Below are 27,246 nucleotides of genomic sequence, written 5' to 3'. Positions count from 1 at the left end.
GATTATTACGAATACTTCGGAACGTTTGCCTAGAACAGTTACTGGGATGACATCGTTAATTTTGTTATTCATAATATCAAGTACGCTATTCTGGTCTGAATTTGCATAAGAATACATATCAACAATTGATTACACATCTATTTTTAGCTGTGAGCAACTGATTAGTCATTTTGATAACATTTTGATAACATTTTTCATCCTTTCATGGTGGCATTCAGAACAACATTTGGGTGTCAAACTACCCTGATAAGCCTGGTCAAAGACTGGAAAAAGCTCTTGATGAGAACAAATTTGTAGGCGCAGTTCTAATGGACCTCTCAAAAGCATTCGACTGCCTGCCCCATGATCTCATCTCATCCAGCATGTAAACTTATGCAGAGCTATATTGTACCTTAAAACAGAAAGCAACGTGTCAAATTTAGTCAAATTACCAGTGAGTGGGACTCCACCCTGAAAGGCGTACCAGAAGGATCAATGTAAGGGCCTTTAGTTTTCAACATCTTCCTAGACGATATCTTCTACTTTATCAATAATGCCACTCTTGAAGAGGAAAGTAACATTTTGAAAGTGGTTTATTTCCAATCAAATGCAGGCTAACCCTGAAAAATTTCAGTTGGCTCAAGGTCTGTTAAAGAAATAAAACAAATTAACATACTTAATACCACCATTGTTTGTGAAGATGAAGTGAAACTTTTAGGTGTTGAGGTAGAAAGTGTATTAAATTTTGATGCCCAGATTTCTAAAATGTGCAAAAAAAAGCAGCTAAGCAATTGAATATTCTTCAAAGACTAAGCAAAGAATAGACAACCAAAACTTAGCTTATTATCTTTAAATCTTTTATCAGATCCAATTTCAACTACTGTCCTGTCGTTTGCCATTTTTGTAGCAAGACCAACACAGAAAAATCGGAAAAGATTCAATACAGAGCTTTAAAAATTGTTATGTGGTTACACCTCAACTAACAAAAATATTCTCCATATAGTTCAATTACATTAGAGCAGGGTATGGTAAGATACATTGCTATTGAAACTTACAAATGTATGTATGGTATCTCACCAGAATATATTCAAAACCTTGTAACATTCAAGAAAAAATAGGGGATTTCTTAATCATCTTTACTTTCAACTCCGTTGATATCAAAATATATACATGAGAAAAAAAGAGTAAAAAGCCAATGTTTGTTAACTTGTTTTTCTGAGAAAACAATAGTGTCTTCAGAAAATAAAATGTCTATTTCAATTAATGCAACCACTCAATCTATTTTTATCACCAGAAATAGTTAAGAAAGGTGAAATAAATTTGTTTTAATCAATTGATCTTTTTTTTGTCACTCATTGAAAAAGTGGTTTCCAAAAAGTTCATTATCATAAGTATACACATTACAATTATTTGATCCTAGTAAAACGTTTATATGGATTTTCAGAGAATAACAGTTTGAATTTTATTCTAGTTGTTGCTTCAACTGCTGGCAGGTATCCAGATTCGAGGCCAATTGACAAAGGAGAATACTCTTACAAGCTTTTTCACTGCTAATGTGGAGTGTTTTGATCTGTTGCTATTTGATCTGGTTACTTTATGACCGAACATAACATATAATCAACTTGATCTAGGTCTTATAAAGATACATTTTGCACAAGTTCCATTGTGATTATGATAACTCTTACAAGGGTAAACATGATTTCCAGGTATGTTTTCCCCTTCATTACTAATGAAAACTAGGCTTATGCAAATTGTATAAACAAGCTTCTGCGAGCATAACTGCACGTTTGATCTAGTTACACTTCATTTATTTTTCATCAATATCTGTTCACAAGTTATATGAATGTGAAAGTAATGCCTTCGTATGAACATAAAAGCTTTTTTCAATACACGTAATCATAGTTTAATAAAACCTTCGCCATGTGATAAAGAAAAACAACAATACTACAACCCTATGAGCTACACACTTATAACAATTGATTAAATCATTTATTTGCATGCCATAAACGAAATATCAATCAAAGCATTGTTTCAAATTAGATCTGATGCAATCATACAGTTGGTACACTAACTCTGCCCCTTCTGTCCATTTGTTTTTGTCATGGCGCGTAAATGTTCGTAAATTTTCACAAATCTGCATCACACTTTTCCAGAATCTGTAAGGACAGAGAAGGTAGAAACAAATATTCAAATAGGTTAAACAATAAAAAAATGGACAAATAAAGAATAACATGCTTATATATACCGGAAATTAAATACAAGTTTGATTGCTCATTTGAACTAAATTTGTGATATTAAGTTGGTAAAAAGTACCAACTGAAAACAATCTTGATAAAATTCTATCTACTTTTACTTCTTATCGGTGTTCTGTGTTTTATGTAAACATCTTGAAAGGCTTTTAAGTTTTGGCCAATGATTTACATTTTGCACAACCTTTTTTAGAAACATCGAAAGGCATAACCTGACAAATATCAAAATGGGAGAAATGGACCATCTTACATGTATGGTTTGTCACTTGTTACATATGCACAAAGTTTTCATGTGAAGATCGATGTTTTTAGTTATGGCCAAGATACAAAATAAAAGCTTTGAACACTATTTTTCATGTACCAGTTTCAGCCAAACAACAGGAACACTCAAAAATGATAAAATCGAAAGTTATGGGCCTTGCTATATATGTGCTGCTGCATTGTGTCATTGGTAATGTGTGTACCAAGTTTCGTAAGAAAATTCTGACCTTTTGTGGCAAGTTGTAAAGTGTTTTTGTGCAACTGTTTTATTAGAAAATCTATGGGTTTCACTTTGAATATCTCAAATAGGTTTGGAAATATAGCCAAGGCTAGACAAATGTGCGCAACAATGTGACTTGTTTCTGAATAAGAGTGACTGAATGAATCACAATTAAGACAAGAGTGCTTTTTTGGCTTATGAACATCACAAATCATGTCAATTTAAATTCATTCACACTTGATACAATATTAATGCGAAAAACTACCGAAACAAGCTCAGAAGCAAAAAGTTTACATAAACATAAACCCGGTTTAATGGCACTATATAGCTTGTTTTCAAAATTAATAAAGGTAGTAACCACCATCCCTTTCATGATAACAGTTTTAGAGCACTTTCATTTATCTCATTTTGAACAAAAGTATAAGGTCAGATACATTAAGGTCATGAACTTATAATAGTAAATCCTGATGGATACTGATGACACAAATATTTCGATAAAATTATGCAGTTCCTTACTTGATTAATTTGCTGTTAGATTGAGGTCCTTCTCTCGTCTTTATTCCATCAAGGTGATACAGTTGCCAACAACACAGATATACACATGTACATGGCCCCAACAGCAATGATGGTACACTGGAATAAAAATGCATTTAAACCTATGATAGTTTTTCATTTATGTATACGGAATATTTCTTTGTTATGGTATGGTAATAATTAATGAAACAATTTTCATTTTCTTAAAATCCTTGCTTAGATTTTCCTTATATTGCAGAAACTTTTCCAGAACTTAAAACAGTGCGCACATTTAGATGATTGGCTCGCTTTGTCAGTAGTGCTCCTAGCCACTGTTCCAGCAATCATTGGTTCAAACCGTAATTAAGAGAACTTTTCCTCACTGGTCTACCTTTTTAACCTGAATACTAATTTGAGAAGTAATACTTCATACATTATTATTATTATTATTATTATTGAAATATTTATTCTTAAGTACCTTGCTAAGAACTTCTTGAAGTTATCTCTCTGCCGTGACCTGAGCTGTTTCAGCGTCAATTGTTGTTGCCTGTTGGTGGCAAACTGTTGTATCTGAGCAATGACTTGCAAACACTCATCCACTATATGGTCAAGCAGTGTTAACACCTCGTTTTCAATATCATAATTGGAACGCTGCGGAGGAAACATAATATAATATTTATACGCATCATAAATCTGCACAAATTATGCTTGTCCGTATTCCACTATGCTGACCTTACATCACAACAAGTATCTTTGCACTGAAACATTAAAACGTAATGTAACATGTCTTCTGAACAATATACCAGGTAGCGATACAAAATAAAGGGGTTATTGGTACTGCCTTTTGATTTGGGAGTTTGACTTTTGTTGATTTTTGTAAGTTTTGATCACACTTGGCCTTGTAAAACTATAGCTCACATATATATAAATTCAGTACCAATACTCCTTTTTGTAGCATCTATAAGCACCCTATTTCAGAAATGCTTCACTATGTATAGGATTATTGTTAGTTTGAATGAAAGCGCGTAATATATCTCAACGAGTGAACACCAAAATTTATATTTCACAAGTGGCATATTGATTTTACACTGAAAACAAACAGTTGTCTTTGTTTTATGAACGGATATAAAAAACCGTTAACTGTAGTTTTTCAGAAAACACACCATATTTTATGTGAATGTAAATTCATTTTGGAAATTACATCATTTAATTTACTTCCAAGCCCTGTGCAAGCTGAAGTTTGTTTTGAAAGTGAGAGTGGGGTAAACTTTCAAGACAGAGGAAAATGTTAATTTACTTATTGAAACAGTGAAATATCAAATTTATTTCAGTGCCAATCTCTATAAATCACCGGAAAGCATATAATAAAATATGTATATATGAATACTGCGTTTTGATCTGGGCGATTGCATTCGACTCGAGTGGATTTTTTTCAAAATCTTCAAACATCGACTTGAATCAAATATGATATTCTGGATCAAAATAAACCTAGTAAACCTTTTCTCATAAAAGTTATTGGCTTAAATCAAGACACACTATTTGGAAAAAAATATTTCATTTTAAGGTAGCAGACCCCTAATGAAAACCTCAACTTGAAAGTCTTCAATTTAAGTGTTTTAGTCTTAGTTGAAAAGCACGGCCCGTATTCAATAACCATCATAGATTGATTCATAAGGACCATTGTTTTCGACATTTATTAATCTCTTTTGGTAAATTAAAACAATTGTATTAAATATGGTTAATCATATTTGGGAGTAAGAGTGCATCTTTAAAATTAAGATTAGAAACTAAGTAGTGTTTTGATTGGCCTGTATATTAAGCTGACAATGGGCTGAATGGAGTCACTGAGGCATGTATACGGATAAGAATAAGATCAATATTGAATACTGGCTCAGGATTACAAATCTGTTGAGGTTTTTAATGTACAGGTTCATATCCACTCAGAAGCACAAATATTTGTTTTTCATTAGCTTACACTTTTTACAGAAGTTAATATGTATTTCCAATAAAAAAGTAATTAAAAATATTTGTACACATAAATATTAGCTTCTTTGAAGATTTCATTACTTACAGGCCCGGCTAAAAATAACAGGGATTTTAAAATTAAGACGGTAAAACATTTTGATTTTTATAGCATAGTGTTCCCAAAAGGTTAAAGTTAATTATTAGTAAAGAACAGGTCATAATATTGCTAGAACTTGTTGATTTTTCTTTAAAACGTCGATATTACGGTAAAATTTAATACCATCTGAAAATTTGAGGGTAGGGTAAGTAAAGTTAAATTCCATTTGTGATTTGACGTTATTTTTATTTTCCTTTCAATTTTGTTTTTGATTCCAGGAAATGATACACATTAAGACACTATCAAGCTGATCATAGTGTAAGATGATGCACGTTAGGCTCACTACCTTAATGGTGCACGTTTTTGTTTTAAGGCGCCATTTGAACATCGAGCAATGATATTAATTATAAAGTGACGTCAGCAGAGTGGATATGGCCGAATTTCATGCATAATGTATTGCCTGTGGACTAGTGATTGGCATGAAATATTTTATGTATATTTCATATTGAACATATCCCATTTCAGAACATGTGGACACAACTTCTTAAATAAGCCATAAGATATTTGTCGGATGTGACTTTTTAAATACATATTATTACACATACATATATAATTTACCTTTGAGTTTCTGTACAGGGTATGGATCTTTTCTTGCAAAATTTCATCAACTGTTGATTTCAAGTTATGGAGGTCACAGTACTGAAAGCTGAAAAACAGTTTTATCAGAGTGTTTTTTCATCTATTAATCGATTCCAACAATAAACTATAAACCATCCTAAAACTTCATGGGCCAGTACTGGAAGAAGTGAAAAAGCTTTGAATTTAAAACATGGAAGTTCCTTACCACTTTAAGCCCACATATGCCCAATGTCGGTCTAAAACAACAACGATATCCCTGAGTTTTGCTTCAAGGGTATATAATTCATCTGTAGACTGAAAAAGGATCGTCTGGCTTTCTGAAAAATTGCAACTGAATTATTATATGATAAAGATGAACGAAAGGACAGACGCACGCACACAAATGGACGCCTTGACAGTGCTATTTAAATATTCACTCCGTCAGGGGCATAGGAACATAATTATGTTTCTTTTAAATATGTGTTGTTATCTTTGCGTAAAGCACTTCTGTCTGCAAATGCTAAATGCAACTACCTGGGCAACATTTCAATTGCAGTCGAAATAACATAACATAATTGTTTCTTGGCAGATTTTATCAGAATAAATACCAGCCTTTGATAAAGCAAAGACAAGATTAAGGAACAAATCAACAACAAGATCTCAGCATAGTTAAGTTATCAGTCAGCTAGTAAACCTCTTAGCATACTTACCTGTCAGATATTAGACTTTAGCATAATTAAGGTACCAGTCAGCTTCTAAATCTCTAAGAATAATTCAGTTAGCTGCCAGCTACTAGACCTCAGCATACGAAGGAAACCAGTTGGCTACAAAACCTCAGCATAATTAAGAACAGTCAGATAAAACTTTCAGCATAATAAAGTAACCTGTTAGTTACAATACCTCAGTATAAAAAAGTAACCAGCCAGCTACCTTCCACAGGTAAGTAACATATCACAGTATTTAATCTGAGTTTCCTGTTCTAATATATTTATAGCATAATAAATATACAAACCTTTCACCGAGGTCAGGCTGCAGTAAGATCGTGGAATCTGTCTCAGATTATTTCTTAAAGAAGGTAGATATCTAAAAAGTGATTACATTACAGTGATATTAGAAGTTTAATTTATAACCTGTGGTAAAAAAATAATACTTGAAGTAATTAAAACAGTTTCATTTTTATATTTTTATCGTGTTTTTATCTATTTTTATTTCCTTATTATAGCAACATACACAGAATATTCATAAATGGCTTCAATTTATACACACTGCTTCTATGTTAAAATAACAATTTATGCATGCCTTTCTCCAATATATAAAGAAAAACAAACAAAAATACTTCCTTTTTTAACAGGCTTATTCTATGAAACTGGACCCTGTATGACTTAATATCCCCATGAAGTGCTGTTACAGCTTTGTTCTGAAACATAACATTATGTTATACATACAAAATTCTCACATGCACTACCTAATGAACCCTTAATTGTAAAAATCATGCTGTGTGATATTAACATGCAGGATTTACAATAGGACTTGACATGTATTATTTGTCATGTAATAATAATAGTTTGAGATTTAATTTGCATCACTTCCCGTAAAAATACTTATACTCTTTATAAAAAGTTCAAGAAACTAAATTTCCTGTCAGGGTTGCTTACCAATAGGTAATTTTTGACATTTAAAGGGCCTTAACTCATAGAGTGCCTCTAGAAATTTGACTGGTTATCCAACTCAGTCGAGACATTAAAACACTAAGCAATGCTGCCCCGTTTCATATCATTCGTTTAGAACTGAAGAAGAACAGTTTAAGTAAGAGAGTTGGATGATTCCCCAGATGATGTTGACGTCGTACTCACTACATGTCTGTATGTAATGAAGTGGACACGAAAACAATATAGAGGAAAAAATCAAAACATACTAAGTCCACTTAATACCGGATCATTACTCATATGCAAATGTTTCCCATCCTTCACCAACATGGCTGACAAAACCACACAGATGGTTGCCAGGTTACGTTTGAGTTGCCATGGAAACTTTTCCCAGCATGGCTCACCGTGACTAAACCTGTCCCTAACCCTCGGGCCAGCCGGGTAGGTCAGGTGGTCAAGAAGTATCTCCTGTTCGGAGAAAAGAAGAAAAACTAATTACATGCACATCATGTAAGGGAGAGTTTTTTATGATTTATTACGGTCTTGAACTCAAAACAAAAATATTGTTTTGAGTGAACGTTGATTTATGTCAATTTGTTCGATATCATTCTTTTTCAATATGATTTTCTCGAATTAATAATTAGTTTATTAAAGAAAATTAAATCTTATAAAATATACCAAATTATCATCGATACCAGACTAGTGTGTAGTGTTGGCAATCTCAGTGAGTGACCCAGGTTGGATTTTATTTTCTTCAAAAAATAGCAAAAACATATCGGCAGCTCTGAGTCATGAACAATACAAAAACCTCAGTAGCAATAGAGATTTTGAAGTAAATAAAACTATTTAATTAATATTACTATAGCAATATGGAAGTTCTACTATCCTTATTCCCACAGTTCGTTTGGAATAAAAAATAACATGTTCATAAATTCTAGAAATTCCAGTCAAAACTAAGCATAAAGCCCAGTACTGATAGCTTTATTTTACCGAAATACAAAAGGAATAAGGCTCAATTTGTGATGTTAATATATGTCTGGGGGATGAGCCGCCAACCTCAGCCCCATATCTCTAACCAAGTGTTCGTTACACCGAAATCAAGTGTTTCTTACCAATATATATTCTCCTATAACCATCCTTGGTTGGTTTTCTGAACAATCCAATCAAGTGTTTCCTACCAATATGTCTTCTCCTATAACCATCCTGAGTTGGTTTTTAGAGCAATGCAATCAAATTTCTTACCAATATGTCTTCTCTTATAACCATCCTGAGTTGGTTTTCTAAACAACGCAATCAAATTTCTTTCCAATATATCTTCTTCTATAACCACCCTAAGTTGGTTTTCTGAGCAATGCAATAAAGTGTTCCTTACCAATATATCTTCTCATATAACCATCCTGAGTTGGTTTTCTAAGCAATGCAAGGAAGTGTTCCTTAGTTTTCTGAGCAATGTAATCAAGTGTTTCTTATCAATATATCTTCTCCGATGATTTTTCTGAGTCCGTTTTTTGCACAATACAATCAAGTGTTTCTTACAATTATGTCTTTTTCTATAGCCATCCTGAGTTGGTTTTCAAGGCAATGCAATCAAGTGTTCCTTACCAATATATATTCTCCTATAACTTTCCTGAGACGGTTTTCTGAACACTACAATAAGTATTTCTTACCAATATATCTTCACCTATAACCATCCTGAGTATGTTTTCTGAGCAATGCAATCAAGTATTTCTTACCAACTTATCTTCACCTATAACCATCCTGAGTTTGTTTTCTGAGCAATGCAATCAAGTCTTCCTTACAAATATATCTTCACCTATGACCATCCTGAGTTGGTTTTCTGAGCAATGCAATAAAGTGTTCCTTACCAACATATCTTCTCATATAACCATCCTGAGTTGGTTTTCTAAGCAATGCAAGGAAGTGTTCCTTAGTTTTCTGAGCAATGTAATCAAGTGTTTCTTATCAATATATCTTCTCCGATGATTTTTCTGAGTCCGTTTTTTGCACAATACAATCAAGTGTTTCTTACAATTATGTCTTTTTCTATAGCCATCCTGAGTTGGTTTTCAAGGCAATGCAATCAAGTGTTCCTTACCAATATATATTCTCCTATAACTTTTCTGAGACGGTTTTCTGAACACTACAATAAGTATTTCTTACCAATATATCTTCACCTATAACCATCCTGAGTATGTTTTCTGAGCAATGCAATCAAGTATTTCTTACCAACATATCTTCACCTATAACCATCCTGAGTTTGTTTTCTGAGCAATGCAATCAAGTGTTCCTTACAAATATATCTTCACCTATGACCATCCTGAGTTGATTTTCTGAGCAATGCAATCAAGTGTTCCTTGCAAATATATCTTCACCTATGACCATCCTGGGTTGGTTTTCTGAGCAATGCAATCAAGTTTTCCTTACAAATATATCTTCACCTATAACCATCCTGGGTTAGTTTTCTGAGCAATGAAATCAAGTGTTCCTTACAAATATATCTTCACCTATAACCATCCTGAGTTTGTTTTCTGAGCAATGCAATCAAGTGTTCCTTACCAATATATTTTCTCCTATAACTTTCCTGAGTCGGTTTACTGAACACTACAATCAAGTGTTTCTTACCAATATATCTTCACCCATAACCATCCTGTGTCGGTTTTCTGTCCCATTAAGGAGGTAAGTATCTAACATCTAGGCATCAAAAAAAGAAACATACACAATATCCAGTATTGTTTGTTCAGACATATACAGATTATCATGTTATTCTCACATAGAGCCATCTTTTATAAACTTTGTTAAGGCCATCGTTTTTTACGTTCATATATTAACTGGTTTTGAAATTGTAAGAACTGATGTGTTTTAACAATACTTTTTTCAGCTGTACTTGTATATATTTAAATATATGAGTACATCTTAAACTATTTCACCATTTATAGATATATTTATCGTGTTGCTAAATTTTCAAGATTTTCTAAACAATCCCAATGTATTGTTTTACACTTGTCAGAATCACACAGTGCCTCAGTGGGCGCACATGTATATCTTTAAAATAACAAAAATACGGATGTTGTTTATGTTCGTAGTACGATTTAGAGGAACTACTTAATTTTAAGTATGGCCGTTTGCACATGTAGGAGTTACTGCCTCCTTTCAATTGCAGTATACAAACTACAAGTACACGGTATCAGTTACAATACAAGTTTTCTTTTCTAAATATATGATTCATCATTAACCCTTTAAAGGTTTAAACAACAATGCCTTTGTAAGGTTAACAAAGTCTTTAATAATCGACCCATTGTTTAGTACATCTCATCCAATACTTTTATTGATAAATAATACTCAGAACGAAAATTAAGTTTACTTATCAGTCTTACATCCCCGAGAGCTCTCTCAAGAACAGCTGAGGAGACCAGCAGGGCAGTGACTTCATCCTAAGGGTTATGAGTAAACATGTCGCGCCATATTTCCGCCAGTACCTGGCATGGCATTGTTTGATACAGATTTTGTTTCAATAGGAAAAAAAATACATTTTAGAAATATCTAGTTTTAGATAAGTATAGATTGTTCCGGGGTTTTTTTTCTTACTTATTCAGCTTTTAAATAATACAAATCATTAACAATTCTTTATTACCTGGTTCCAGTTTAAAATCTTTAAATTTTCTCCCTCAAAAATAACTTATTATATGGACTGAACAGTATTGGGATGCATTTTGAATTTAAAGTACTAGTGATTTGCTTCAATAACGATCTAAGTAGACTTTCATCGTAAATAGAAGTGATCTTTGTGTTACAGTTTCCTTAATTTTCATCATATTCAACATTGAACAGCCCGTAGTATGTCATTTGTATATATTAATATCATGTATACCACAAGCACCATGTGTGTAATAGTATAGGCTTTTATATGCCATTTTTGACAAAAGAGATTGAACATGAACAGAATTGAAATAAGTTTAGGAAATCATGAATAATAACATACTGTTACCTTTTGTGACATTTATACAAGTTTAAAAAAAAATTAAAAAAAGTTACGACTTCATGTAAGATCCTTGAATGAAACTGGCCCAAAGGCATTTGATACTTGCTTAATACTACGGTGCTCAGGGATCTTACCTGTTGCTTTCCAGTCCAGGAAACATATGGAAGGTAAGTATCAAGGAAGTTCTGTGGTCCAATCTCTTCCACATGATTTTCTACCGATGTAAGTATAGGAGCTAAACTGGTCACGCAGGCAGGAAAGTACAAACTTGGCTCATCCTCTGCGTTACCTGTACGTGATTATAATGTACAATTCAGTGTTTAAGTTCGACACACAATGTAATATTGCAAACGTTTACAACGTATAACGTTTCATTGATTAAGTATACAAGTAATCTTTCTTAAAGAACTTTAAGGTGAAAAATCAATGAAACGTTACAACAGTCATTTGTTAAAAAATGTGTATATATCGGTCTTTTATTAACCGATAACTTTTAACCCCTCAAATAATGTTAATGCGCAGAATATAACCTAAAGAAAACTTATCAAAGCCTTATACAATACTCTGCTGGAGTTTATGGAGTTCACTCATTTTCTTTTGCCAATTCAAACTTATTTTATTTCAAGTCTGATTTCCAATAGTGTTATTAATTATTAATCTCACTTGATATAAGTACTCCATCTTCATTGCCTGCATGAAAGTATTAGAGGATATGATTTTATATCTTATATTGTAAATGACTAATACATATACTCACAGACCTATAAACCATGGTTGATAAATAAAAAAGTTTAACAACTGAAATATCTTGAGCCCGTTTAAATGATACAAAATTGTTTAATAAACAATTATAAAGTAATCAACACCAGACAGTAGTCTAAAAGAATAGACATGTTATACGGGATTGTTCTAATCCCTAACGTCGTGAAGGATTTGCCATATCAAAAATCGTATTTTTTTGTCAAAGTACTATTATTTGGACTAGATTACACAGTGTCTACAGAGCATTCTTCAGTGAAATCTTAGAAGAATCCCGTATTGAACGTCAACCATTTTAGACTAATGTATAAAACAGTTTAGTAATACGCAGCTACAAGTAACTAACTACATTTTAAGTGTTTAAGAAACATCATTATTAAATGGCAAAACATTTTATTAAGTTATATGTTCAAAATAATATTGAATCTGTTCCACTTTAGAGTTGTTTGTTTACTTTAGTATCAATGTCAGTTTTATAATAACGGGAGGTAACACCTCGTTACACGCTTACAGTCCACTTTTTTTGTACGTGGCGTAGTTACACCCCCTTATCAAAAACAAAAGAATGTACAGTTGTGGTCATTCTTAAGCTCGTTCTTAGCTTTACCCGATCATTATTACATGATAGTCAGTTTTAACCTATTTGTTTGTTTTTGCTTTTATCACTGTTGCGTTAATATAGATAATACATCCCTTATGCTAATTAAAATCGAAAATGTCCAAGTTGAATGGAACTGATGTAGAGCCTTAACTTTTTTCTTCTTTTTTTCGTAGTTAATTCAATAGTAGGAATGTACGTCACGAGCAGATGATTCCAAGTGCTTTATGAAAATGTCAACAAACCAGGTATTATTCGATTTTTTACACTAATTCCCGACTCAATTCCATAAAAACCCAACAGCGCAACGAACAACGCAATATTCATTATATGCACGATGAGGGTTCATTTCTGAATGTAACTCTTCGTATTTATCAATCGTAACAACTCGGCCATCTCCGGCAAGCTTCGAGATAGCCATATCTTGATGCTTGCAGAGGAGTTCCGATTGCGTATTTATAAGCCTGAAAATCGATTGAGTTATTTTTCTATATCGGGCTCCCTGAGGACGGAATGATATTTCTTTTGGTTTAAGTCAACTGAAACGATATGTTTATGTATTTGAGCCGGCACAATCTCGCAAAAAGCCCTATGACTCTTGCGAAATGGTTGATGAAATGTTAACGCCAAAGATCTGTTTAAATTAATTCGATTGCCTAAATGGATTCCGCGCTGACGTACGGTACCCGGCGGACGTCATTATAAACATTTATCAAAGTATATTATGGGTCGTGTAAACAATGGAAGTGGGGATAAATCAATATGCTTTTTATCTGATGAGTTCGTTTTATTTGCATGTCAGTTCGTATTTCCCTTGCTAAAAGATTAATCTTATTTGCATCTTAAGTAAATAAAGCGTCTGAGTATAATTGAATCGAAAAAGGAACTTCATTTGATATCATTTTTTTTTTACATACATGTATAATATTTAGTTGTCCGGTGCAACTGTGGTTTTGGGATTTTAGGAAACGATAACATCAAATGTATTGGTGTTTCTTTCTCTGATATATGGGTGTTAAACATTTTCAGCTTAAGGTGCCGTAAACATACGGACAATGAAATTTAAGCACGGACTTGTAGAATATTTCGGTCGCATGACTGTCATGTCCGTGGGCTAGTGAGAACTTTCAGGATTTCGCCACGACTGTTAAAGCTGCTTTCTCATAGATTGACATTTCTTTTAGTTTTTGTCTAAGGATCGGCTGATTTTGATATCATTGCCTTCAACTCCAATATATAAGATAACTCACAATGGAACACATCTCAATGATTTGGAAATATGCCGACAAAATCATGTTTCATGTATTTCTGTTTCTGTTTTTATGGTTTGTAAGTTTGTATGTGGTCGGTTTTTGGGGATTGTATGTGAGTGTGTTGCCTGATTGTGGTGTTTGTATGTCGTCTGAATATCGTGCATTCGGTCATTGTTAAACTTATTTTTTTTCGAATACTCGAGTAGTGAAATAGTATTCGGGTACTCGGACAATCGATGAAGTACTCAGGTACTCGTTGCCATCCCTATTAACTACTGATCCTGTCCCTGTTGTTTTCAGTGCTAGCAGACACGATGCAAGTTGTTATATTTTATTTGTAGTTTTTGTGGAATGTCAATTTAGTCTTCATTATTATGAACGTGAAAGTAAAGGTATAGTTTTGAAAGCCGTTGTTCTATGTGAATTTTTTTCCTGTATCATATCTGTTTTGAATAAGAATGTAGGAAAATCATGTTAGTGACTTTGTATTGTGAATACATTGAATACTGTAATTTAACACGAGAATACTGCTCTTTATTTGAAGTTGACTAAGACTTGGTTACACTGTATAAACTATATGGACTGCTCTACTCATGGATGAAGATGGGTTTAGAATTTTAACCCGATCTATCCACATGCACAGAAAGACCTGTCCACAAGAAAAATAATTATTTCCGTGTCAGCATTCCTTTGCAAAGATTAACGCAAACAAATTCTAAAAAGTTTTGTATCTTTCCCTATTTATTCTGGTTTCTAACATAAAATAAAACACATATATTCAAAATAAGATTTACATGTACATATATTTGTGGTTAAAAGGAAAATGAGAAATCAAATTTGAAAATAGAAGACTCGGGTTCTAACATAAAAACTGATGTAGTATCCTAATTGCATGCCACATGGAGACATTGTCTCTGTCATGAAATCAAAATGGTTTGTTGTAGCAAATCCAAGCCAGGTCCCGTCTGATCTGAAGTTCATATCATGTTCAAGGCGGTGTCAATGTGGCTATCAGCTTTGTAAAAACTGATGAAGTAGCCTGGCTGCGTGCCAGATTGACGCATTACATCTGTCATAGATTTCCATTGAGCTGTTGTAGCACATCCAAGCTAAGTCCTGCCTGTTCTGAAGTTCATAACAGTGACCCAGCATGTTGAAGGCTGTGTCAATATGGCCATGTTCTGTCTCCATTGTGTCCATTGTGTACTCGTGTAGGTTATGAAGGGCTATTTGTGCTATCCAGGGTTGGTGTAGTTCCCTGGAGTTGAGATGCTGTAAGTAGTACAGGAATGGGATACAGTCAGTGACTACATTGTACTTCCACTTCGCTGTACCTAGTTTGTCTTCACCTTCTATACCCCTGAGCATTTCAAATGCAAGATGTTTGGGAAAACAGTTCATTTCTTCTCTTGTGAAAGTTATTCAAATCATTATGTATTTCTTCAGCATTTCTGTATTTGAGGTGGTGATCAACTTGTTCTCAAACTCGGTGCTTGGTTCTTGGCAGGCCCTTTCATAATGTCCACAGCACTGGCACACTTCTAGTTGTTCCAGCAGCCCTTCACAGTAACTCAGTACTTCTGCAGCTCTCTCATAGTGCTCTCTGCAGTACAACATGGAGGCAAACTTCAACATACTGGACATACGGTCTGAATCCAGTGAAAGCTGGTACCAGTTGAAGATATCTTGTGTGATTGTTTGACCCAAGTCGATGCACCTTGAAGCAAGGATGGAGGCAATGGTGCTGCATAGGAATGGGGTCAGCCGCGAAACTACATCCTGTTCTAGGTCACTTCGGGTATCTGACATAATCTGTTGAACAAACAAATGACCTTTAATGTCATCAACAGTTATCAATCCATCTAAAACAATCGTAAGGTCACGTATTTCTTCTAACAGTAGTTTCTGTAGAACAACACTACAGGTCTGGGTTCTTGTGCTCACACTCTGTCGTGATACATTCTCAAAACCTGAGCATTTAAGCAATCTCAAACCAATATTGTCCATATGAGTATGGAACAAACACTGCAGTTTTGTGTTGACGAGATGTGAAATCATGCTGCACAGTTTTGGAAGCTCCCACAAGTTCAACTTTCCCACAAACAGATTAACGCCAGAGATTGTAAAGTGGGGACAGTGTTTCAGTTTTACCCATCTTTTTTATTGTTTTTAAAAGTAGACACACACATTTCACAATATTGTCTTCCCTCCATATCTCAGCTGGATAGTTTTCTATTGTAAACATCATTGCAGTTTTAATATGAAAAGTGCTAAATCTATCTCCGTACAAAGGCTTGAATAAAGTTTTTCTTATTATTTTGGTGAGTGTATATGTTTTCACCTGAACAGGGCTAAAGTCGAACATTAGAAATCGTTCCATTAATGTAGTTGAAAATCTCCACTGCCATTTTGAATAAGGGTAACTGGTTAACTTTGAAGGAACCATTAATGCTTTAGACCTACACATAGAATGCTTAGTTGGGCTCTCAGTATATCCCTGTGGCACTAAGAAGACTCCAACATCCCTGGCCCTGGCTAGTGTGTCAGGTCTTGGCCAGTGCCCAGGGCGTGGTCTGTGGAACATAAACTGGCATTCCTGGGGTAGCTGGCCACAATGGTGTGGGCGGACATTGTCAAACATTTCATCATGTGACATTGATGGGCCATGTCGAATTATTTCACCTGACTCACTAAAGCGCTGCACAATGTCCTGTACTTCCAGGAATGTATTAGTCAGTATAACTCTCCCCTCCCCATCTAGCACATCATCAGGACTCTCTGTTTTTACTGCTGCTAGTGGGCAGTCACTTCTCAGTCTCTGCAAGTAGCAGTGTTGAGGAGGAGTGAGCTCATCCTTTAACACCAGAAGATTTGCCTTCCTATATTGCCAGTTACTCCAGTGAAGGATCACCTCATCATTCTTAATACACTCGAAGTGGTCAGTATCAGATTCCATCCCAGTTGTTGTTGTGGCCTCACTCTGACTGCCAAAAATGTATTAAGTTACATTCACATCACTGAACCAGTGACCAACATTTTCGATAGTCTCCATCATGAGATGTGTTCTCCTCCTCCTGGCAATCATCCATCTGCTGACCCCGATATCCCCTATCACCCGAGACAACCGTAGGGAAAACAGTCTCTCGCTCTCCCTATCACTATCCATAGTTAAGTTTATTATCCTAAGAATTGTTGTGGGGGGAGGGGGTTAATGAGTTTTACGAAATCAAGTTGTTTGTGGTACTTCTCCTTAGTACAATTATATATCTCTTGTCAATTAATGTTTACTCTCGAAATCCAAACTTCCATGTTCCAAGTTATTCCGATCTGAATCATAAGGTACTTGTTATTATGATTGTCAAAAGATAAATGGTAAAATCGATCTATACAAATTTAAAGTGGTATTATATTGATCTGTATTCAGCGAAATTTCCCCAATGAATATTTGTATGCATTTAATACTTAAGAGTTTAGTCAATGATTTATTATTTTCGTTTTACCAGTTAAAACACTTATTGGTTCAATTATGTTAATAGTTTTACGCTGTAAGATTAATACTCTCTAATATATTATATTAAAGTAGATTTTTTAATGATTTAAGTCTCACCTTCGACTGAAAGGGAGATAAACTGTATTTGTCATTATTATTTTCTAGTTGTTGTTGTTCTTCTTCTTATTATTCTATGTCTTCAGCCAAATTTACTAACTAAAGTTATGCCAATAGCAAGAGTTATAACTCATTCAGAGATATCCCCGTTATTCATTTTTATCATGTACATTTTGTCCTGGCACTTACTCTAAAGGTACTCAAAACTTAAAACATAGATATATATAATTATACCTTTAGGACACTTTATTGCAGAGTTATCTCTTTTGTTTATATATTTTAAATTGCAAACTTAGTCCAGACACTTACACAAAACTACTTGAAACTTGATTAAGTAAGATAACTCCATTTTGAATATTATGCTAATATTGGCCTTCACTCTTCAACTTAGAAATTCTGATTTAAGCTTTGCATTTAAGCACACATAGGTAAATATCTCAGCAACAACTTCAGGATGTATCTATATTTAAGACAATCATTCAGCAATTACATCATGTTTTTCATTGAAGTTCTGTACAAGTAACTATCCAACCTATTAGATGAAATTAAATTACTTCCTGAGGCCGAACTGTAAGGTTCGCTTCGTCGGATCATTTCATTTTATAGTTCTTCATAGAGCCAAAATATATTTGTTAATCATACTGCTTAGCAGTCTGGTGAGTTGTTTTACAAATTATCTTGCACGCACATTTGTACACATTACATTGGATCAACGTCGGATAAAGGTTGGATTTAGGTCACGACGTCGGCGACTTAAATACAAAATGTTGCATCAACGTCGAAATCACGATGTCAGTCCGACGTCGCCATCGGACTGATGTTATGTTTTGGTTATAGTTTGTAATAAGTTGTTTTTAAGAAGTTCATACATGTTATACTGTTTGCTGGGTAATAGCTGGATGGATACTTAGCCAGATTTGTATTTTTAAATTGTATGATCGGGGCTCGTGTATTGTATTGTATTATTTTATATTGCACCATCAATTGTTTTGTGTACATGTCTGTCTGATGTTTATTATTTTATGTAACTTTTCCATATACAGGATAATAATACAGTATTCTGATTAGCGTTGGGTATTATCAAACCCCCTGCTACAAATTGGCTTCCCGACAAAGATTTCGAGACTGTCGTTTATCCCAGACCCGTTGAAGTGGGAATGCCCTAGGCCGTCAACCGTAACACGCAGCCAGCCGTCCTCCCAACTCCGTGCGGCTGCCACCACTATTGTAGCGGTATATACCCCTATCAAATTGCCCCACCCTGTCCTAACTTTACAGTAAGCTGAAGAGCATCATCTGAGCATCTATCGCTAAATTGAAAACAATATTCCCCGTCATCCCCTTTTTATTAAAAAGAAATAAGAAAAGGGATGACGGGGAATATTGTTTTCATATATGCTTTTTATATATTTTAACACTCGAGTTGTTTGATATGCATTCGGAACTCCTCGGCCTTTTTATTGAAAACAACTTCTGATGTATATGGACGGTGTACATTCTTAGAAATCGGTATGTTTAAGTCCGCTGCAAGTAGATCGCGTAGTAATTTAATTCAGCAGATAAACTTTTAATGACTTAACTCTCGGGAATCTAAATCATGTTTGCAATAATACACTTCACTGGCAATTAAACAAGCTATAACACTACATTAAATTCATGAAATAATTTAAAAAAAATACGAACTACTTCTACTGATGTACTGGCATACAGCCGAGGTTGTTGTCGATAAAAATGGCCGAGGAGTGTCGAATACTGGGAAACAATCGGCCGACTGAAAAATTGTTCCGGCTGGGCTGAAAATACAATTACCAAAACTTTATGGAGCAAAAGAAGATTGTATTAATGTTGTTGTACCTACTAATTAGAGAAAAACAATGCAGTAAACTGTACATTATATGCAATTGCACAAGCTACAAAAATAATTCTGTTTTCGGAAAAAAAAGTGTTTTGATTTATTATTGGTGGGTGGGTATCGTTACTAAGAGTTATCATTATCCGTTATAAGGTCCCGTAGACCGAAATAAGGTCATTGATATAGTCCTTTTAACAGCAAACCCTCCTGGTGTAAGAGAAACGGTAGCATCATGGGTGTATATGTTACTCTCGGTGAAAAAGTCCTTAATAACGACTTGTGTCATTAACCATGCTATGAAAATCATTCATAATTTTAAGACACATATTTGCATAATGCACAAACATATCAATCAATGAAAGGTTTTAAAATTAGATTCTACAAAAGGTGTCAAGTGTGAAACTAACTCCTCCCCTTCTGTCCATTTGTTCTTATCATGGTGCGTAAATGTTCGTAAATTCTCACACAACTTCAGCACAGACTTCCAGAATCTGAAAGGAAATGAAATTTTAAATCTTAACAAACTGTTCCATATCATCTTAACAAAGGTTTATCTTTATTCATTATCAATTAACGGTACCCTGTAGGCCATATTCAGGGTTTCTTACACTTGTCAATTGTCAATCCTGAAAAATAGCCGGGTCTGTTTGATGAATATAAGAGATGAATGCCCAAAGCAGGTTAAGGGTGAGTAGACCCCTTTTGAAATAGTTTCAAAAGTCATTAATATTCATTTCAAGGAAATTCGTATATTTTTTTGCAAAAGTCTGAACAAAATTTATTCTTACAATTGTACAAGAGTCTGATCTAAAAAAGCTCTAAATCCTGATTTCAGAATTAATCCTGAACATAAGAACCCCTTTGTATACGATTTTGACTTTGATTAAGTGAAAATGCCAGTAATACCGCAACATATGGAATTGAAAATCTTTAAATACATGAATGAACAATACACCTGGTATAAATAGAGCATGGTTGATGAACTAATTCTATATTGACTTTCATTCCACTAAGAAAAACAGTCTAGATATCTAAAGCCAAGTTAGTTGCAAAGTAACTGTCCATGTGGAGATATATGACAAAGCAAACAATGGGGGATCTAGGAACAAGCCCAGCAACAAAACCCTAAATATAACGATCCTGTTTAGAGGCACAAGTTTAAATCCTGATAGACAAAAATGGGAGACACACACTACATACATCTTAATAATTGTTTGAACAGTCAACAAGTTCACTGGGTTTTTAACAAGTTAATTCTCAACTTAATACTTGTCAACAAAAATCACATTATATCTTTATAAGATCGCTTTCAATGCTAGTGTTCAAGGTAACATGGCCAACAAGCATGTTCTGGTAAAAGTATTTATGGTCATAACAGATATTGTAGGCAAGTGACAGTAACGATGCATTGTTATACTATTTTTCATAATGGATACCCATACATTCTTACTTGATTAATTTGTTGTTTGATTGAGGTCCTTCCCTCGCCTTTATTTCATCAAGTTGATATAGTTGGCAACAACACATGTATACACATGTGCACGGCCCCACAACCAATGATGGTACACTGGAATAGAAATACATTTAAACCTTATGTTAATTCACAAGTTGTCATTTATTGTATTAATGGGGATTGAAGATGACACCATTATAAATCGTGGCTTCAATTTAACTTAGATTATATACCCATCATAAATCTGCAAGAAACACATATCGTAAATATGCTTCATTGTCAGTATTCAAGCTAGTGTAATATTTGAATTCTTGCAGAATTTGATATCACTCGGTCAGCATCAGCAAATCAATATGCACATTGCTAGTACTATTTAAGATTTATGTTTGCAACTGAAAGAGTGAAATATTGCTGATTGGCTGGCTCAGTCAGTTGTGCTCAATGCTAGTGTTCCAGCAATCGTGGGTTCAAGCCCCTGTTGTAAAAATGTTTTCTCACAGTTTTAATTTGTGTACTATGATACTAACTTGAGTGGCAACGACAGCTCTCAGACATAAAAAGCTTATCTAATTAAGCTACCTTGCTAGGAACTTCTTGAAGTTCTCTCTCTGCCGTGACCTGAGCTGTTTTAGCGTCATCTGCTGTTGCCTGTTTGTTGCAAACTGTTGCATCTGAGTGATGACTTGCAAACACTCATCTACTATATGGTCCAGCAGTGTTAGCACCTCATTTTCAATATCACAGTTGGAACCCTGTCAAGGAACATATTATAATTACGCCCATCATAAATATAACGGCAATACGAATCCCAAACTAAACTTGTCTGTATTCCATCATATTAACGTTGTATCGTAAAAAGTTTCATTGCACGAAGTTAAAATGGCGTCATAAAATAAAATAATGAAAATCAAAATGTAGTGTAACATTCAAGAACATATCTTTTAAATAAGTATAACCAGTAAGGTTTAAAAACGTTCTTGTTCTTTGTTTAGATTCGGGAGTTTGACTCTTGTGTATTCTTAAAAGTTCTGAATACAATTACAGTTGGAATAACCCTTTTCTACATTAATAATATTTTCTTGAGTTAGCACCTTGTCGAAGAAATGATTCAATTTGCATGTTTATTATATGCACTTACCACATTTTAGTCCATGTGGACACAGGTTCTTAAACAAATCCTAAGACATTTGTCAAATGTAAATTTTCAAACCAGAATTACACATATATAGTTTACCTTCGAGTTTCTGTACAGGGTATGTATCTTTTGCTGCAAAATTTCATCAACTGTTGATTTCAAATGATGGAGGTCACAATATTGAAAACTGAAAAAGTATGTGACAGCCATTGTATCTTTTGTATCTATAAATCGATTTCAACGTAAAATTACAACTCACCCTGAAAACTTAATTGGCAAGAACTAGAAGACGTAAAATTATCATAGTATTGAAAGAAGTGAAATAGCTTTAAATTAAAAACATGATAGTCGAAAAGTTCCCTACCATTTTGAGCCCACATATGCCCAATGTCCATCAAAAACAGCAACGATGTCCCTGAGCTTTGCTTCAAGTGAAGATACTTCATCTGTAGACTGGAAAGGATCGTTTGGCTTTCTGAAAATTGCCAAATCAATTATTAAATGATAAAAATGAACGAAAGGACAGACGCACGCACACAAATGGACGCCTTGACAGTGATATTTAAATATTCAATCCGTCAGGGGCATTGGAACATAATAATGTGTTTTTTAAATATTTGTTTTTATCTTTGTGTAAAGCACTTCTGTCTGTAGATGGTAAATGCAACTATCTGGGCAACATTTCAATTGCAGTCGAAATAACATAGAATTGTTTCTTGGTAGATTTTATCAGAATAAATACCAGATGAAACAAAGGCAAGATATTAGCATGGTTAAGGAACAAATCAACAACAAGTTCTAAGCATAGTTAAGTTACCTGTTAGTTAGACTTTAGCATAAATAAGGAAACCAGTCAACTACTATACCTAGGCTGCATTAAGTAACCAGTCAGCTACTAGACCTCAGCACAATTCAATTTTCAGTCAGCTATCTTCTATGGGTAAGTAACATTTCACATTATTTAAAAATTAGTTTCATGTTCTAATATATTAATAACATAACAAATATACAAACCTTTCACTAAGGTCAGGCTGCAGTAAAATCATGGAATCTGTCTCAGATGCTTTCTTAAAGAAGGTAGATATCTAAAAAAAGATTATTTACAGCCCATAGTGAAATAATGATATATTCAAAGCAATTTAAAACAGTTTCATTTGGTATTATTATTATTATTGTTTGTTTTATCAATTTTTATTACTTTACTATTGAACATACACACACTATTTATACATGTCTTCAATTTATGCAAACTGCTTCTATGTTAAAATTACAATGTATTATCAATGCATGCCTTTCCTATATGAATGAAGACAAAAAACAAACACACCTCCTTCTTTAACAGGCTTATTCTATGAAACTGGACACTGTATGACTTAATATCCTCATGAAGTATGGTTACACATTTGTTCTGAAAACAAAACATTGTGTTATAAATACAATATACTAACATGCACTACACATTGAGTCCTTAATTGTAAAATTCATGTTGTTGTGTGATTATGAACATTTCTAGCAAGATTTACAACAGGACTTGACATGTATTATTTCATGTAATAATAATAGTTTGAGGTTCGGTTTGTATCACTACAGGTCAGCTAGATACATGTTATTTTCATGAGAACTTTGAAACAAAAACTTCACCTCCTGTCAGGACTGTTACCATTCATTAGTAAAATTTTGACAATTAAAGGGTAATAACTCTTAGAGTGCCTACAATGATCTGATTGGTAATCAAACTCAGTCGAGATATTCTATGCCAATAATTAGTATTGCTGCTTAGATTGTATTATTATTAAAGTTGAAGATGAAAAGTTTAGGTAAGAGATTGTAATGAATGTTTGACTCCGTGGATGATGCTGCAGGTAACAATGACAACATAAGCACTCTGAGTCTGCCTGCTACGCAGGGTACATTAAGACAATAAAGGGAAAACAACAAAATTAACTTAATAACAGATTGTTACTCACATGAATATGTTTCCCATCCTTTACAAACATGGCTGACAGTGCCACACAGATAGTTGCCAGATTACGTGTGAGTTGCCATGGAAACCTTTCCCAGCATGCTTCACCGTGACTCAAACGGTCCCTCACCCTAGGGCCGCCCGAGTAGGTCAGGTGGTCAAGGATTATTTCCTGTTTGGAGAAAAGAAGAAAAAAATCATCACATGCACATCAAGTAAGGGAAAGTGTTTTTTTTATATTTTGTAACTTAAACTTAGAGGATGATCAGCCAACCTAAATCCACAAAGCTCAAAACAAGTTTCCGAACACTGCAATCATGTGTTTCTTACCAATATCTCTTCTCCTATAACCATCCTCAGTCGGTTTTCAGACCCATCAGGGAGAAAAGGATCTAACATCTAAACAAAATAAGAAAAAGAAACATAAAATTTATTCATTACTTTTTGTTCAAAATTAGACAGATTATTGTAATAAACTATGTTAAAACGTCATCGTTTTTAACTTAATTTCTACTGCTCGTAAGGTTTAATGGAAACACTTGTGACCTGCTGTATTCTTAAACAATATTTATGACAACTTTTTCAGCTGTAGTTGTTTGTATTCAATGATATGAGCACGTCATTTAATATTTCACTTTTTTCAAGTGATCAATGATGTCATAAATATGGCTGTTGACTTTAACAAAATTCTAAACAATCGGCCCAATGTTATAACACTTGCCAGAACCACACAGTGGCTCAATAGGGCGCATATGCACATGCTTAGAAATAATTATAATACGGAAGTTGTTCACAAGTATAAATATTAAGAGGAACTACTAAATTTAAAGTATGACTGTATGTACATGTAGGAGTTACTGCCTTCTTCCAAATGCAGTATACAAATTATCAGTACACGGTTTCGTGTTACAATACAAGTAAGTACTCACAATACGTTCAGATGTTATTCTCTATTACCTCATCAAATGTAGTGTATAATGTCGTTGCCTGGAAAAAGATGAATAGTTTAAAAAAAAATGTATGTTAAATATATAAAAGAATTGGTCATATGTTTCAAACAGTCTGCATGCAACAAGAACTACAACAAGTTTTAATGCATCCAGGCAATCATGCATATAACCTCTTAATAATTGAAATTTATTTCAACAATAAACAAGATAATAATGGGAAAAGAATCTACTTAACTTTACCATATATTTAGGCCTACCAATAAATGCAACTAAGTTTGTTCATACCTCAGCAGTCAAAATTCTGTTCTCGCAGTTGTTGGCAGTAGCAAACACAAGCCGTAGACCTTGCTCTAGGTAGTAGAGTAGAAGAGCGGTACATTCACCATACCTAAGATGAACATGACGTTAATCATTAACTTAAGTATTGATCAAAGTCAATAATACTTATAGATAAAGAACCAACATACAATAATGGTATTAAATTATATTAGCCATTTTAAGGATTCTTCATTCATACAGTTTTATCTTATAAGTATCTATCATGTGTTTGGTACAGATAGAAAAATTGGTAACGAGGCTTGCAGAGTTACCGGCCACGCAGCGTGCATGAGGGTCGGATTTGTCGATACGGACCGGAAAAACATGATTGATATTTTTTCTTGCATACCTAAATTTATCAATTTGTGGAATAAATGACGTAGAAAACAAACTTTTGTACAATTACACCAAAAAGCGCGTGCGACGTTGTTCACTTACGTCATAGAGCGCAGTAATTTTAAATAACTAAAATAGCGTTTTTTACGATTATTTATTTTCAATTTTAATAAAAAGTCTTGCTAACATATATATTTGAATGCGCTTTATTGAAATGGCATAATATACTTTTCATAAATCATACAATAAAAGAAAAAAGAAGTGAGGTATGTAAGATGGGTTTTTCCAGCACTGGTCACATGACCGTAACATACGTCCGGTATGCAAGAATAAACCTTCCATATCCCATTCCAGTCAAAATTGCTTGATTATTGGTTTAAAATACAAATAAAAAAAGTATATCATTACTTTAACTCAAACAATACCAGGTATACATTGCACAGTACATATTGATGTTATTTTGGAAGAGTAACTATTGACTTGATAATTATTATGAAGAAGGTTCAGCACCAAGCGCTCATAATAAAATACAAGGAGATCAATTCCCATTCCTTTTACCTTTCTTGCGTATATAAACTGGTGATATTTGTCCAAAACATTCTTGTGTCCCAGGATGAAAATTGGGTGTCTTTTACAGCCTCAATGAGGTCCTTGCTAGACAAAATATCAACCTCTGAAATACACCATTAACATTTCTCAAATACAAAGGAGAGATTGTCTTTGTATATTATTAGTCAAAACCAGAACTATTTTAAAACAAGTTATTACAGCATTATAGCATTCACGCCTATTTGCACGATGTAACGCGTGTGATCTAGTGTTGTAGGGAAAACCAGAGTATCCGGTGGAATCCCACTTGACCAGTGAATATAAACCTTGAAACTCTTGGTGAAAAACGAGTGTTCTAACCACTGCACGTACTTGAGAACTGGACAAGAGAAGTATTAAATTACTGAAATTCATTTAAAGATGCACACTTACTCACTAAAAATATTTTCAACAAAAAAAAACAATTGCTAGTATTTCACAGTAAATCTTTTAGCACTAACTAATCATTTAATATATTGCGTTTTCATCTAAAGAATCTACGGTTACAATCTTGTTATCAGTAATTAATAATTTCCAAAAATGCATTATTTAGTAAGTAGTTTCAGGTTTACTCAAAATCTTTTTTTGTTATACATGTGTAAGTATTGATTTTGAATAAGAGTTTCACTTTAAAAGGAATAGCTTGATACAGAATGGCAGATAATAAAACAATAATTAAAACTAAAAACTCATTTACATCCAAGATCCATTCGGAAGGGTCAGATGTGATGGCAGACAGGTCAAATCATAATCACTAAATCATAACAGCTGCCATCACATCACGAGTTCCCCTCCACTTGACCTACATGTACAACTGAGACAGTTTTATGTTACAAAGTCCCCTAAACTTGCTATGCATAAAACCCAAGATGAGTTTTATGTTACAAAGTCCCCTAAACTTGCTATG

The 27,246-nt window shown here is 33.9% G+C and overlaps 1 protein-coding gene across 3 annotated transcripts in view; it reads right to left on the bottom strand.

Moving 5' to 3' along the window:
* Positions 1-1,780: 1,780 nt before the first annotated feature.
* LOC128209721 (endoplasmic reticulum membrane-associated RNA degradation protein-like) overlaps positions 1,781-27,246 on the bottom strand; it is a 31,087-nt gene continuing 5,621 nt past the window's right edge. Inside the window, exons 8-31 of one of the 3 annotated variants that reach the window (XM_052913893.1) lie at positions 26,310-26,424; positions 25,383-25,485; positions 25,105-25,134; positions 24,478-24,546; positions 24,152-24,319; positions 23,512-23,592; positions 23,199-23,269; positions 22,549-22,659; positions 22,284-22,371; positions 21,629-21,801; positions 21,047-21,163; positions 20,004-20,087; positions 19,428-19,537; positions 11,662-11,816; positions 10,923-10,979; positions 10,171-10,239; positions 7,834-8,016; positions 7,239-7,319; positions 6,915-6,985; positions 6,129-6,240; positions 5,903-5,990; positions 3,701-3,873; positions 3,226-3,342; positions 1,781-2,135 (exon numbers count right to left, since the gene is read on the bottom strand). In XM_052913893.1, the coding sequence (XP_052769853.1) occupies positions 6,962-6,985; positions 7,239-7,319; positions 7,834-8,016; positions 10,171-10,239; positions 10,923-10,979; positions 11,662-11,816; positions 19,428-19,537; positions 20,004-20,087; positions 21,047-21,163; positions 21,629-21,801; positions 22,284-22,371; positions 22,549-22,659; positions 23,199-23,269; positions 23,512-23,592; positions 24,152-24,319; positions 24,478-24,546; positions 25,105-25,134; positions 25,383-25,485; positions 26,310-26,424 (1,889 nt within the window). In that variant the 3' untranslated portion in view covers positions 1,781-2,135; positions 3,226-3,342; positions 3,701-3,873; ... (1 more) ...; positions 6,129-6,240; positions 6,915-6,961. Of the gene's footprint in view, positions 2,136-3,225; positions 3,343-3,700; positions 3,874-5,902; positions 5,991-6,128; positions 6,241-6,914; positions 6,986-7,238; positions 7,320-7,833; positions 8,017-10,169; positions 10,240-10,842; positions 11,025-11,661; positions 11,817-19,427; positions 19,538-20,003; positions 20,088-21,046; positions 21,164-21,628; positions 21,802-22,283; positions 22,372-22,548; positions 22,660-23,198; positions 23,270-23,511; positions 23,593-24,151; positions 24,320-24,477; positions 24,547-25,104; positions 25,135-25,382; positions 25,486-26,309; positions 26,425-27,246 lie in introns of those variants that run through there. The other 2 variants (XM_052913894.1, XM_052913895.1) reach the window with 2 other exon arrangements.

Source organism: Mya arenaria, chromosome 11, assembly GCF_026914265.1.
Source record: "Mya arenaria isolate MELC-2E11 chromosome 11, ASM2691426v1".
In the NCBI taxonomy this organism is placed as follows: domain Eukaryota; kingdom Metazoa; phylum Mollusca; class Bivalvia; order Myida; family Myidae; genus Mya; species Mya arenaria.
The sequence above is the reverse complement of the archived record's forward strand: the minus strand, read 5'-3'. Positions and strand labels throughout refer to the sequence as shown.